Consider the following 13,981-nt stretch of genomic DNA (forward strand, 5'->3'; position numbering starts at 1 on the left):
TCAGGTCAACCCGTTTATAATTGGGTTGGGTTGGGTTGAAAATTTCAACCCGTTTAATTAAACAGGTCGGGTTGGGTTGGAAAAATCTCAACCCGTTTATAAATGGGTCGACCTGATTTCGACCCAACCCATTGCCAGCTCTAATATATATAATCATTCAATGTCAAACATACGGAGTATAAGTTTCCAGATAATCTAATTTATTTTATTAATTACGACCTCCGTTTCAAAATTATATTTACAGTTACTATTTGCATAAATATTAATACAAAAAATGAAGAGTGTATAAAAAAGTAATGTAGTTAATATAATAAAATATTGATAAAGTGAGAGAAACGTGTAAAAAGATGGGTGAGTGTAAGAAAAAAAATATGAATAAAGTAAGGGAAATTGAGTGGGAAATTGTAAATGTTATGGGATAAGAAAAGTAAGATATATAGTAAATTTTCTCCACAAATAGAGCAAAACACAATGTAAAAAATATTATGAAACAGACTAAAACAGAAAGTGTAAAAATCATTTTGAAACGGATGTAATAAATGACATGATTAATTTGACTTCAACAACTATTAAAAAAATTCCAATTATAAAAATATTCCCACAAACCAATAGTTCAATTCTATAAATATTGGAGGTTTGAAGGGTTAAATTGCAAAAGATACAACATAAAAGTGAGATAGAGTGCATAATATTAATATTATTAGAGTAATACATTTATCTTGAAAGTTGAGAAAAATGGTGCAGAAGTACAATGATGATGAGGAGATTCAACGACCTCAATCTCTATCAGGTTTTTCTCTTAGCTTATACATTTCCGTTAGTTATAATATAATATGATTTACGTTTGAATATCAAGTTTTAGGTGTTTTTCAAAAATATTAATGGAGTTTAACAATATGAATTACGGTTGTAACTAAAAAGTTAACGAATGAAGTATATATGTAGTTAATTAACGACGTAAGATTTTGTAGGGGCGAACTCTGGTGCTTTCGAAGCTGACGGTACAACGGCAATGTACTACAACAAAAGAGATGCATCGCTGAAGAGTGAGAAGTTCACGGTGTTGTTGGAACTAACGGGAACAGAAGGTGATGAAAGTGATGAGAGACCAGGGTTGGACATTGTGATAGTGCTTGATGTTAGTGGTAGTATGAGAGGAAAGAATTTAGAACAATTGAAAATAGCAAGCAAATTCTTAATTAAAAAACTTAGTGCAGTTGATCGTCTTTCTGTTGTCATATTCTCTAGCCATGCTCAAAGGTTGTGCCCATTGAGCTTAATGAATCAAGATGCTCAATCCCACGTAGAGGGCCTTATTCATGAACTTAAGGCTGGCGGTGGTACTAACATCACCGCTGGTCTCGAGGAGGCTATCAAAGTGCTTAATGATCGGAGATTTACCGACGGACGTGAGGTTGCCATCATGTTTATGTCTGATGGTAACCCTTCTAAAGGCTATGATGGCAGCAAAGTTACATTCGGTGATGTGCCTGTACACACCTTTGGTTTGGGACAAGACTACCACCCTCAGGTAACCCACTAACTTTTTATTTTTATTTTTATTTTTATATTTGCCAAATATATAATTAAAGGTTGCAAGTTGCGAAAACATTTAGTTGGAGTTTTATTAGTATATATATGCGCCACGTAGCTTATGAGTCATCGTAAAAAACGGAGGAGTACTTTTTGTTTGTCATGCAGGTGCTAACGGACATTGCAGCGAGAAGCAACGGAGGAACATTTAATACTTCAGATGTGGACAACCCGAAAACGAGCAACTTGAGCATTGCATTTGCCCAATGTTTAGCTGGTCTACTTAGTGTGGTGGTTAAAGATTTAACTTTGATAATCACAAAACAAAAATCAACAATACAGAAGGTGTCTGTTGGTAATTATCCACAGACAAGAGATGATACTGAAGGCACTGCAACTGTTTCATTTGGCAATCTCTATAGTAGAGAGACCCGTAATGTGCTGGTGAATCTTGTTCTTGATGAGGTCAAATCTCCCAAGGGAACTGATATTCTGGAATTCACATACACTTACAAGTAGGTGTTATGTTCCAATATTATTTAATTACATTACTAATAATAAAACTTACATGTTGGGTTTAATTTGTGCAGAAGAGTTATTGGTGACAGAGAGTATGATGTTGCTCCGGTGACGATTACTGTAAGTCGTACTGAAACACCTTCAGGACAGGAGATTCCAGAAGTGCTAAACGAGATAGCACGTCAAGACACAGCAGAGAAGATGAAAGATGCAAGGAAATTGGCTGACAGAAAGCTGTTTGATGATGCTAAGGGTAAGCTTAATGAAGCCAGGCAAGACCTTGAACGTAAGGAGCTAAACCAATCAGACCCATTGATTAAAGGACTGTTAGCTGAAGTGAAACAGTTGACAGAGTTAATGGCAACACCAGAGATTTACGAGAAGCTAGGACGTGCTTTTGCTTTTGCATCTGAGCTTTCACACGCACTGCAGCGTGCCTCGGCTAGAGGTGATGTCAGTGAGCTAAGATTGTTTGCGACTAAGGCTATGGACCAGTTACTTTCTCAAGTTAAAAACTATGAAAAGAATCCTAATATGCCAGTGCCAACAACTGCTGATGATAAGAAGACCCGAATTGCAGAAGAGAAAGCCAATCCTACAATCAAGAAGCCAGCTCCTAAACCTAAGGAGACTACTGTTGCGGATATTGCTCAAGTTCTAAGCACTCATCTTGCGGATGCTATTAAGTCACTTACTGCAATCAAGGAACTCATCGATAAAAGTCATTAATTAATGACCCAAAATCAGTGGACTAAGTGACATATATTAATTAATTTCCTAAATAAAAGTAGCATCTTAGGACTACTTATAAGATACAACAAGTATTAGTATTAGTATTAGTATTAGTATTAGTATTAGTATGCATTTCCTGTTTTTCGTTTTATGTTGTTTAATTATCTATCTGTAAGCCTGTTTTAATTACTAGTTTGTTATTTGATTTGAATATTATGAAAATGCAGAACACTTTCTCTGCAAAATACCCTTGTGTTTATTTACTTAACTTTACAACAAATTGATTGGGAAAAAGCACATGACAAAACATGCAAATAGCCATATAGGACATCTCTGTCATAGGGACTGAAAGCTTTGAAGTACAACTAGCCAATTGATACTCGTAACATCAAACTACTTTCCAACCACGGTTGATATCTCAGACAGACAGACAGAAAGTGTGAACTCGCATTGTTGAGGGTTTATTGAAAGGAGGATCATACATAAAATATGATAATCATGTTGGTACACCAAACCAATAAAGCCCTCCATTTAATGTACGCATCGATTTTGCATACTTACGTTGTTCATGATTTAGGTGTAATAATTTAAAACCTAAAATCTATACCTAGTATTTAAAAAGGAAAATCATAGGTTATTTGAAGCCATGTGGCATTTCATTCTTAGAAGCCATGTGGTATCTCTCCTTTCATCCATCATTTTGTTTTTTGTTTTTTTCAATTTTTCTTTATTGTTTCTATGTTTTGCAACTTCTAATGCCTCTTCCACTCCATTTTCCTTATTCAACATCAAGTTATTAATAGTCTACTATACTCGTTAGTCTTTTCCACTCCACCACTTTAACATCCAATATATATCTATACCTAGTATTTAAAAAGGATAACCATAGATTATTGGAAGCCATGTGTCATCTCTCATTTCATTCATCAATTTATTATTAGTTTTTTTTTTATTGTTTCTATATTTTACAACTTTAACTCCTCTTCCACTTCATCTTCCTTATTCAACATCAATTACTAATAGTCCAATATACACATTAACCTCTTCCACTTCACCCCTTTAACATTCAATATTAATTCAACATATAATTTTTATATATTTTCAACCTTCAAATTAGGGGTGACAATTTCATCAAAGTCCGACGGATATTCGAACAACCCGAACCGAATTTATGGTTGAAACCCGATAAAACACTGTTGTTAAACGGGTGGCGCGTGGATCTGGTGATGGGCCGGGTCGGATTCGGGTGGAGCTTCATCCAACCCGTCACCCGATCTATCATCTGATCCATCCATCCATCCGTTAAAATTATTAATTTTGTTTACTACAATTACTTAATTATTAATATAATCCTGTATGTATTACCTAATTTTTTTTTATTAGCATTTTCGGTTATTTTATAAGGTAAATGTATCAAAATTATAATTCATTGTCCACTATATTAACACATACTACCTCCGTTTCAGAAAGTTCTTTACGCTTTGGAAAATGTGTCCAAATTATAAAAACTTTCACCGTAAATTCTCACCATTATATACATCAAAACGTTACATATAAGATCTTGTTAGATTGGTCTCGGGATGTATTTTCAGAATATCAATTTTTTTATAATTTTTTCACATACGAAATTGGATATATTAGTAGTTAAATATTGCATTGGAGTCCGTACAAATAGTAACCGTAAAGATCTTTTTGAAACGGAGGTAGTATTACTTTATATTGATTGATATTATAAATAAAGCTGAGGATAATATTAATTACACCGGCTAATCATCCGATCCACCTGATTCATCCGCTGATGCATGATGGATGAGTCGGATGTGGATGGAGGGTAAAGGGAGTGACAGATGGGTTGGATGATGGATGAAAAGTTGACGGATGGAGGCGGATGAATCTCCATTGGCCCGATCTACCTCCGATCCATTGCCACCCTTACTTCAAATTACACCTCTATTTAATTCATATATTACCAAAAATCACAAGTTCTCACTAATTTAAACTTTAAAAGACCGCTGAACAACCATTATACAACCGCCCGTTCATAGAACGGGCTTAAAAGCTAGTTCATCATTATAATTTATACCATAGGTTATTATTAGCCATGTGGCATCTCTCCTTTCAATCCATCATTTTTTTTTCTTCTCAATTTTTCTTTACTGTTTATATGTTTTACAACTTCTAATGCATCTTCCTCTCTATTTTCCTTATTCAACATCAAGTTATTACTCCCTCCGTCCCTTAATACTTGACCTGTTTTGACTTTTTGCACTATTCACATAATTCACTTTGACCCTATTTTATTTCTAGTATATGCAAATAAATGTTAGTATATAATATATTGTCGTCTTCACCTTAATGTATATTTTCAAAATATTAATATTTTTATAAGTTTTTATAATATGTAGTTAAAGAAATTGGTGGTCAAAGTTGTGCATTGGCAAGCGTGTCCGATCAAAACAGGTCGAGTATTAAGAGACAGAGGGAGTAATATAGTCTACTATATGTATTAGTCTCTTCCACTCCACCACTTTAAATCCAATATTTATTCATCATTATAATTTTTATATTTTTTCAACCTTTAAATTACACCTCTATTTATTTCATATGTTACCAAAAATCACAAGTACTCACTAATTAAAACTTCAAAAGATATCTGAACAACCAAAATACAACCGCCCGTTCTTTGAACGGGCTGAAAAGCTAGTTAAATTTAAAAAACCCAACATTTATTCCTTAGTTCCTTACCCCCACTAACCGATTTTGCATACTTATCCCTCCTCCATAAGTCCATATCTCTCTATTTCGGTCTAGTGATTTACAGTCATTTATAGGTCCAAGATAAGGCCCATCAGTTAAGCCCAACAAGCCTCTTTAAAAGTACCATTCAAATTCCAAACAATTTCCCAACAGTATCCAAAAGGTTCTATTACAAAATAACAGTTACCTGAAAGTTAATGTTGATCTCTTGTGGAGTATAAACAAATATCAATCCAGCAATGCTTTTTTACAGAGTCATTTATACTTGTACTAGCCTGAATGACAATGAACTTAATTGACCAAATACTTACATGAGATTAAGTGTCGCCTATCCTACATAACTTGTTTATATCCCAAAACAACTTTTCACTTCACCTAGGACTCGTCAAAATATTAATCATTATATTTTTACAAAGGCAAATACCCTATAAGGTCAGGGAAATATTTTTAACTAAAGTCTTATGAAATTACAGTTAAGCAAATAGCTGACTATAAGGTACAAGTACAACAGTATGCATTTCCACTTTTTAAGTTTTACTCGCTAAGTTTCTCAATCATTTGATAACTAAGGCATAAATTTATTAGTTGTAAATGAGTCAATTCATAAATAGAGATTAACTACAAAAAATGATTACTGACAAAATTGCACAAATAATAATGATTACAGGATGTCATTTCACATGATAGGAATCTGACATTTATATAAGACCGTACACTGAGTGAGGCTGAGGCACATGGATACTTGTGAAAATGAATTTTGTGAATGAATTCATTTAACTCAATAATAATAAGCTTTGTGGCATAACTCTACAATTTTGGATTACACTAAATCCCCATCACTTTTCTAAATTCAGGGTATAAACTGGTGTCCCTTTTCTTTTTCTTATCAAACTCAACCCCCCCCCCCCCCCCCCCCCCCCCCTCTCTCCTCCTCCTCTCTTCCTCCAATAAATTTGTACTTCTTCCTCGATGCTCGGAAGCCGGATAAGCTTTTATTGTAGACTTAATCCGATACTTCGCAAGAAAGAAATGAAAGTCATAAATAATACAAATCTCTCCCTGTACATTGATATGGAAACAAAGGCGAACAAAAAACATACCTAAATTCGAACTGGCAATCCATAATTGAGGAAGGTTCTGATTTCCCCTCGCAGACCAGCAGTTACAATCACCAAACCCCAAGCAGCCCGGTTTTGAAGGGACCCATTGGAGAAGTCCAAACTAATACGAGGACTCCGGTTCTTGGTGGCTCGAATAAGCTTCTCTTCAGGCCATGTCAATGAAATTCTATCAAAGAAATAACTGTTGGGTGCATTGGAAATTGTACCACGGAAAGGACTATTGCTGCAACCAGATCCAGAAGGAGAGCAGCTATCATTATCATTATCATTGAACTCCTCCTCAACTGGTGTTGGAGGGTGGTTGGCTGTTGAGACCTCCTCTGAGTGATGATGGTGGAGCACATTTTGCTCTTCTGAGCATAAATCTTGGGGTCCCCACGGTTCACCCATTCCAGGCCATGGGATAGCCACAGATACATCTTGACAATGGAAATGCTCATAGGACCGTGTCACTGTCACTCCTTTGCTTCTACTAGGCCTTGTCTCACCTTCATGTTTCCACACATACACGTGAGAATCCTCACTGGCACACACCACATACTTTCCATTAGCAGTGAGAGAAGCTGATATTTGACTATTCGTGTTGCGAAACCCTGTTTCAAAATTGGAGTTAGATTTAACACAACACTGCATTGGATTTGGAACAATATAAACAGAGACCATCATTGCACAGCAGGATGTTGAACATCATAGCTCAATTTTGGCCAATTCATGGACTCGTCTAGGCTGAAGCTTCAACCACAAGCAAAACCAAGTCCTCTACCCCCCATCCAGAAAAGTGGTTCTCTTCACAATCTGATTTACATCTTTTACACATGGGAAATAATCAAAGATGAGACAACCTTTATTCATATCCTCTAGATAACTGGCTAAAATTCTTCCAGAGCACTCAAAGCAACCTTTTGTACCCAAACATAACTCAATTTGCAAAACCAAAGTTAGGCACCAAACTAATTTACTTCAATATTTATAGTAAGATAAGCACAAAACAGTGATTACAATCACTGAAGGAATCCTTAAATCTTGCAAGTTCTAGTTTCTTAAAAATATCGTCAACCATAGGATGAATTAAATGACAACCAACTAAGGCATAAAAGTGCTCTTAAAAATTTTAAATCCTTAATACAACAAGGGTAAAACTCAGATTGATCCCAAGAGATTGCAGACTTGCTGTACTGTTCAACACCTTGAAATACTAAATTACTTATAATGTATGAAACACGCCACCAGAATGTACTATATCAAGCATAAGTCTTACTAAGTGAATGGTATCTAGTGCACGTAAACTATTTGTGACAAATAAACAATCATTCCAGAAGCTCAATAACACAATATCATTGAGAAACGAGGCAGGTTTCTACATCTTATCATGACTTGAAGAACAGAAAACCAGGGAACATTGCATACTGAGTTGTGCTTGTTCATAGAATATCTAGAAAGGACAACATATATTTCCCTTAAAAAAAATGGTACAACATACATCCATCAAACTCGCTCATACAAAGTCAATAATTCAAACATCAAGACCATTGATCACACTGAGTGATGATTCACTGATCATACACATTGTAAAAAAAAGGGCAGAAGCCAGCATCTAATGACATCCAGCACAACATAATCTTGGCCTTTTTTTGGTCAGGTTCACGTTACCCCTACCCTCCCCCCCCCCTCCCCCACACACACACACACACACACAATTGCCCGTAAGAGGAACTACAAACTCCATTGTCAGAACGAATGAAAAGCATATATTTAAAAAGAAAATATTAGGAATAAGAGATAAACGAAAACCACAAAATCGTGTACCTTTAAACTTGTGAACCAGATCCAAACCATCAACAACCCGGACCCGTGAATCTGCAGATGTTATCAAAACTTCCGAAGAACTCCCTGGTGCAAACTGATCAATGAAGGAAATATAATTTATGAGATGAAAGACAAGTAGGAATGTTATAAGGCTGCACTTGAAAACATGAGGATATTTCAAGCAGTAGAGTAAATTTTCCAATCACTGAAGGAATCAAATTATTTGTAAATTGTAACTAACTCCTCACCTGGAAACCAGTAATTTTTTTGAGGTGGGATCTTTTCTTCTTGTTTTGCAGATTGATCTGGCACTTCTGTTGCAGCTTGTTTTCTGGAACCACAGTACAAATAAACAAGTGCGTGAAATTAGCAAGTGCAGGTCACACAATCAAGTCAAATAAAGCACATCAGAGACTGCATCATAGTATACCAGATGTGTTGTATAGGCGGCAGCTTCCCTTGTATGAACCAACCAATGCGCCCTTCAAATATAAACCAAAACAAAATCCCTCAAGGTTTAGTATCCCACCAATAACAAAATGATCATTAAGGCGTCGAAACACTCTTAACAATACAAATCCCAATATACCTGACCATCCGGAGTATAGCAGGCAGCAGTGACCATCTCATGCAGATCATTCCAATCAACAACTTGACGATCAGGAATGCTCCATATGCGAACCTTAGCATCTAGAGATCCACTGATGAAATATCTATCATCAACAGGATTGAACTGGATGCAAGTTACTGTGCAAAAGATAGAGTATAATCATAAGAATGCAAGCAGCTGCTACTAGCAAACTACGGCAAAGAAAACCATCAGCAATGAAAACTTGCATAGTTTCCTCTGCAGTAGAATAGCAAGGGATGGACTTTTTTTTAATATTAACAAAAAGAATGAGATCTAGAGAATGAAAAGCATACTTACCATAGTCACTGTGGGAAAATATTTTCAGACAAGTCTTGCTAGACAAGTTCCACAGACGCACTGTCTTGTCCATTGAGGATGAAAGCAAAAGCTGAAAAATAATATAGGAATATCAGATAAATAGGAAGCTATCTCAATCTGCGGGCAGCACCTTTCAATATACATGCAGAAACTCCTCAAAAAAATTGTCCAAATTACCACATCAAGTACTGTTGACCAATCAGTGTCACCAATTTGTTAGAAGGGGCACAGAAAGTAACTTTTTTTGTTACAATCTTGGTGCATCTATGAAGGATCTTCCAAAAAATAATCCCAATTGAGATATTCCTAAAATAATCCAAAGTATATGGGGGGGGGGGGGGGGGGGTCGCCTGGAAGTCAACCCCAATCAATAGCGATATATTTTCTGGTAAAAAATTTTGTTTTTTATTTTTAATATTAAAGCATAAATAATATTGATGAGTGGACAGTTGAAACAAAGTATTGGGGTCTATTATGAGGAAGAAAATATGAGTAGTTACAGGGCTGCACATGTGGGATGATAAGGAAGTAAGAGGGAGGATAAGGGAAGATGATACAGAAGATAGGAAGGGTAACAAGGGTTTCAGGCTAATGAATTAGCAGAGAGGGAGTGGAGAGAAACCATTCAAGGGGAACTTTGGGTTGATTAGTTAGCAAAGGAGAGAAGGAAAAAAAAGGGACAGAAATTATTAGCAAGTAGATTAGGTTGAAATAAAACAGATAAGAGAGAGGGAGAGAGCATACCTTCCAGCCAAGGATCAGGGGAAGAAGAAACTTAGTAAGGCCTTAGGATTACAATCCTACACGATAAAAACAAATTTCTGATAGAAATAGAGGATTGCTGGTGTGGTTGAAGGTAGACCTGGACAGCGCAAGCCAATGGGTATAGGGTTAGGGTCAAGTTAAAAGGGTATTTGTTGGACAGAGCTCTTAATGGATAGGGTCAATATAGGGTCGGAGTGATAGCAGAATAATTTTGGAATTTTAAAATAGTTGTACTAAAAAGGTTTATATGTATAGCTTTATATTCAATGTTGTTCACATTTGACTCTCTCGTTTGTCATTCTTCCTTGCTCGTTTATTGGCCTGGCAAATATCCACCCACTATTGACCCGAGACCAGTCGACCCGACTGACCCCTCCAAGGTGATCCTTTCATGACCCGACCTGCTTTTGACCCGACTGACCCTGACCTAACCCGCCCAATAACCAGATCTAGTTGAAGGGCATCTTCAGAGTTGGATTATTGTTCATAGATGGCTAAAACTTTGGAATTTTCATGTCGAGTTATCCTGAATTCTTGACTAACAAGAAAACAATGCTAAGAAAGGAAGCTCCATTCCCAACAAAAGTAATAAATGCCAAAACTCATTCAAACTGTCACCATTTAGAAGAACCAGCAAAGATGTGGTACTTAGACCGTTATACAAGTAAGGTGTACAGCACCATCAAGTGGCTTTAAAAAATGTTGAAACTTCAACCTGAGTGAATATTACTTAGATAGATGATACTTTTACAGGAAAGTTGTTTACATGGCCAGAATTCAACAATAATCAGAAAATATCAATTTAAACCCCATGCTGAGACAGGCTATTAACTTCTCTACAACAGAAACCACCAAGGCATTACAAGAATGGAACTCATCATCGCCATACTTTAAGATAAACTAGCAACAAGCAAACCTATGTTCAATAGGGAAAGACAGACAGCACAGGAAGCGCCTATATGAAAGTGATACAACATCACTAACCTGAGATTTGGACCAGGAGAGGTCAAGCACGTCGTCTGAATGCCCCTGAAATGAACAGATTGGTTTCTCTGACAGCCCAAAAACAGTCTCTGGAACCTTGATATGGTCCAAGCTCACAGATTTCCGGCTGATAGATGGCCTACCCCTCCTCTTTTTCTCCAACAAACTATCCAAGCTTTGGGAAACTAAATTTGGTTCAGGTGATCCATTTGTCAAGACAAGAAGACTCAAACTTGCATCATCGGGTCTATCCACCAAAAGCTCACCTTTCCTCTCCGATTCCACCACTTGCCAAACATGTATTACGCAATCCTCGCCAGCACTTGCTAGGAACCTTCCATCTAAGCTAAACTTAATTGTCCAAATAGAACCATTATGGGCCTGAATTTCCTGGCTCTTGTACAGTGCCGTAAGATCCTTAACCGATTTCCCATACTGCCGAACCCGAATCCTCTCTGGCCCGTGGAATGAAGTATCCTGACTATCATCAGTAGCAGAGCTGGACCTGCGACCACCTTTCTCTGACGAGGTATCCCTCTCATCGCTGCTACGTCTCTCCTTGTACCCGGTAACACTACTAGCCACATTCTTGATACTTCTAAACCAACTAACCTTCTTCTTCGACTTGGATCCATTGTCACCATTCCCATTAGACTCACCACTATCCTTGTTATTGTTAAGCTGATCCTCCACATTTTGCCGTCTCATTAATTCCTGAACAATGGGTGAATGCCCAACAGACATCTCGAACTCCTCCATAGTCAAGTGCCTACCAGTTCCAACCTCCTTAACCTTGTTCCACACCCCATCTTCTCTGGCCCCCTTCACCACAAATTCTTTTCCAGTATCAAGGTTCTTAATTGTACACACCTTTTCTCTCTCAATCTCCTCAATTCCACTTTTTCCGCCCTTCAAATCACCACATTCCCCCTCTATCTCACTGATCCCTTGCCGGCTACCAATCCTCTCCGCTGGCATCTTATTAAAACCACCCAAACCCGAAACTGAAACCGACCCAACACACCCATCACTCACCAAATTATCAACAACCCCGTTATCATTATTAATATTAGTAGCATTATGATTACCATCATCCACATTGTACTTATTATTGTTGCTTTTACTATCTCTATATACAGTATCAGAAACAGAACGAATTGAAAGAATGGAAGACGAAGAACAAGTAGAAGTAGTAGGAGTAGGAGAAGAATTACACTGATCCGATTTCGACCGGTTTATAACCCTTGAGTTATCATCATCCTCTGGCAATTTTGCAGGCTGCTCAGCAGAACACCCAACCAAATGATGATCAAACGACACAGATCGGACCGTAGCCGTCTTACGGCGAGACAACGATGGGTCAGACGATAACCCGAGAGCACGGAGGAGACGATCACGCCGCTGCTCAAGGGAAGAAAGAGAAAACGACTCAGAAGAGACCCATACGTCGTAGTTTTGAGCCGACACTGGGAATTTCGGAAGCCCAGAAGAGTTACTACTAGACTTTCCCCCATGACAATGGTGGTGGTGGTGGTGGTGGTGGGTCCTGTGTCGGCGAGGCGATAAAATGGTATCATTATCGTCTTCAGAATTCGATGTTGACGAATTTGACGAAGAGAGGATCCGATCAAGCGACTCGTAAAACCTTTCTTCTTCTACTTCTTCAACTAATTTGGGGGATTTTGCTTCTTCTTCTTCCTCCTCCTCTTCGTTTTTGCTCATGGTAAGAGCATTTCCGAGAGAACAGGAGGAATGCCCACGAAGAGAGAGAAAGAGAACGAAAATGTGTAATGGTTCTCTTTCTCTCTCCTACCCTTAATCTATCTCTCCTCTTCACCCTCTTCACACACCGCCGTCTTGCGATGGTTGTTCCTCCGCAATTGCTAAGTTATTCGATGGGATCAAAGGAGGAGAGAGAAAACGAGATCGACGGACAAAATTGTAGAAAATCAACGATTATTTGGGAGAATTACAGATCCGATGTGAGAGAAAGAGAGAGAAAGAAGCCGTGCAATTGTGCGGAATTGCAGGTTGGTTTTAGGGGGGGTGGAAAAGGGTGGTGATGTGGGAGGTTTTACGGGGTGCGGTGCGACCGTGTGAGTTGTGAGGTGGTGGTGCTTTTATTTTTGGTTAATTATTATTTATCCGGCTGTTGTATTAATATGTTTTGTTATTTTTGTTTTTTGTTGGGGGTAATTATGGAATGTGTAATAAATGAGAATTGAATTGATATGATACTGAGTAATAATTTCTACTTTCTAGTACTACTCTATAAGAATAACTACTCTTCAATAATTTTCGTGTACTAGATGGGTAAAGTACTAATTACTAAGAAGTAGTGTTGTTTGTCTATATAAGTTTATATGATATGTGATGTTTTTGAATTTATGGTATGCGAGAGTGAAATTGTGGGTTGTGGTTATAATTTGAGTAAATTATCAGTTTATGGAACAGAAAATGTTGACCTTTAAAATACATTTTCTTTTTGCTTTGAATTTTTTTTGTTTGAGGGGACTCTTTGCTTAGAATCTAGATTGTGTTAATGTTAAGGTCGATTGTACAAAGTAGTTGTTAATTGTATTAATGAAAATCAAAATTCGAGCTTTTATTGTCCAGTTTCAAAACTATTTTCGACTTCATTTTTGTCATGAGATAAAATTGAGTGTGTGATTAGGATAGCTTATCTATAGTATTTAAAAAGCAAAATCATAGATAATCAGAAGCCACGTGTCATTTTTCCTTTCATCCATCATGGTTTTGTTTTCATTTTTCTTTTCTAATATTTAAAAAGCGAAATCATAGATGATTAGAAGTT

At 37.2% G+C, this 13,981-nt stretch overlaps 2 protein-coding genes across 2 annotated transcripts; one reads left to right on the forward strand and one right to left on the reverse strand.

Annotated features, from left to right (window-relative positions):
• The first annotated feature begins 631 nt into the window (after positions 1-631).
• On the forward strand, positions 632-3,029 carry LOC110804067 (E3 ubiquitin-protein ligase WAVH1). Its single transcript, XM_022009633.2, has 4 exons — positions 632-790; positions 972-1,531; positions 1,702-2,048; positions 2,124-3,029. The coding sequence occupies exons 1-4, from the start codon at positions 736-738 to the stop codon at positions 2,779-2,781; spliced, it is 1,620 nt and encodes a 539-aa protein (XP_021865325.2). The 5' UTR covers positions 632-735; the 3' UTR covers positions 2,782-3,029.
• Positions 3,030-6,160: 3,131 nt separating this feature from the next.
• On the reverse strand, positions 6,161-13,339 carry LOC110804077 (uncharacterized). Its single transcript, XM_022009639.2, has 7 exons — positions 11,167-13,339; positions 9,397-9,487; positions 9,058-9,215; positions 8,899-8,950; positions 8,717-8,799; positions 8,469-8,562; positions 6,161-7,255 (listed from the first exon to the last, which is right to left on the reverse strand). The coding sequence occupies exons 1-7, from the start codon at positions 12,886-12,888 to the stop codon at positions 6,642-6,644; spliced, it is 2,814 nt and encodes a 937-aa protein (XP_021865331.1). The 5' UTR covers positions 12,889-13,339; the 3' UTR covers positions 6,161-6,641.
• Positions 13,340-13,981: the final 642 nt, after the last annotated feature.

Source organism: Spinacia oleracea, chromosome 4 (genome assembly GCF_020520425.1).
Source record: "Spinacia oleracea cultivar Varoflay chromosome 4, BTI_SOV_V1, whole genome shotgun sequence".
NCBI classification, from domain to species: Eukaryota; Viridiplantae; Streptophyta; class Magnoliopsida; order Caryophyllales; family Amaranthaceae; genus Spinacia; species Spinacia oleracea.

Excerpts from the sequence above, each read along its gene's own strand:
- LOC110804067 (XM_022009633.2), top strand. The coding sequence starts at position 736 with ATGGTGCAGAAGTACAATGATGATGAGGAGATTCAACGACCTCAATCT. Across the intron at positions 791-971 it reads ACGACCTCAATCTCTATCAG|GGGCGAACTCTGGTGCTTTC; the intron begins GTTTTTCTCTTA and ends AAGATTTTGTAG. Across the intron at positions 1,532-1,701 it reads GACAAGACTACCACCCTCAG|GTGCTAACGGACATTGCAGC; the intron begins GTAACCCACTAA and ends TTTGTCATGCAG.
- LOC110804077 (XM_022009639.2), bottom strand. The coding sequence starts at position 12,888 with ATGAGCAAAAACGAAGAGGAGGAGGAAGAAGAAGAAGCAAAATCCCCC. Across the intron at positions 9,216-9,396 it reads ATTTTCCCACAGTGACTATG|TAACTTGCATCCAGTTCAAT; the intron begins GTAAGTATGCTT and ends TCTTTTGCACAG. Across the intron at positions 7,256-8,468 it reads TCTGGTTCACAAGTTTAAAG|GGTTTCGCAACACGAATAGT; the intron begins GTACACGATTTT and ends ATTTTGAAACAG.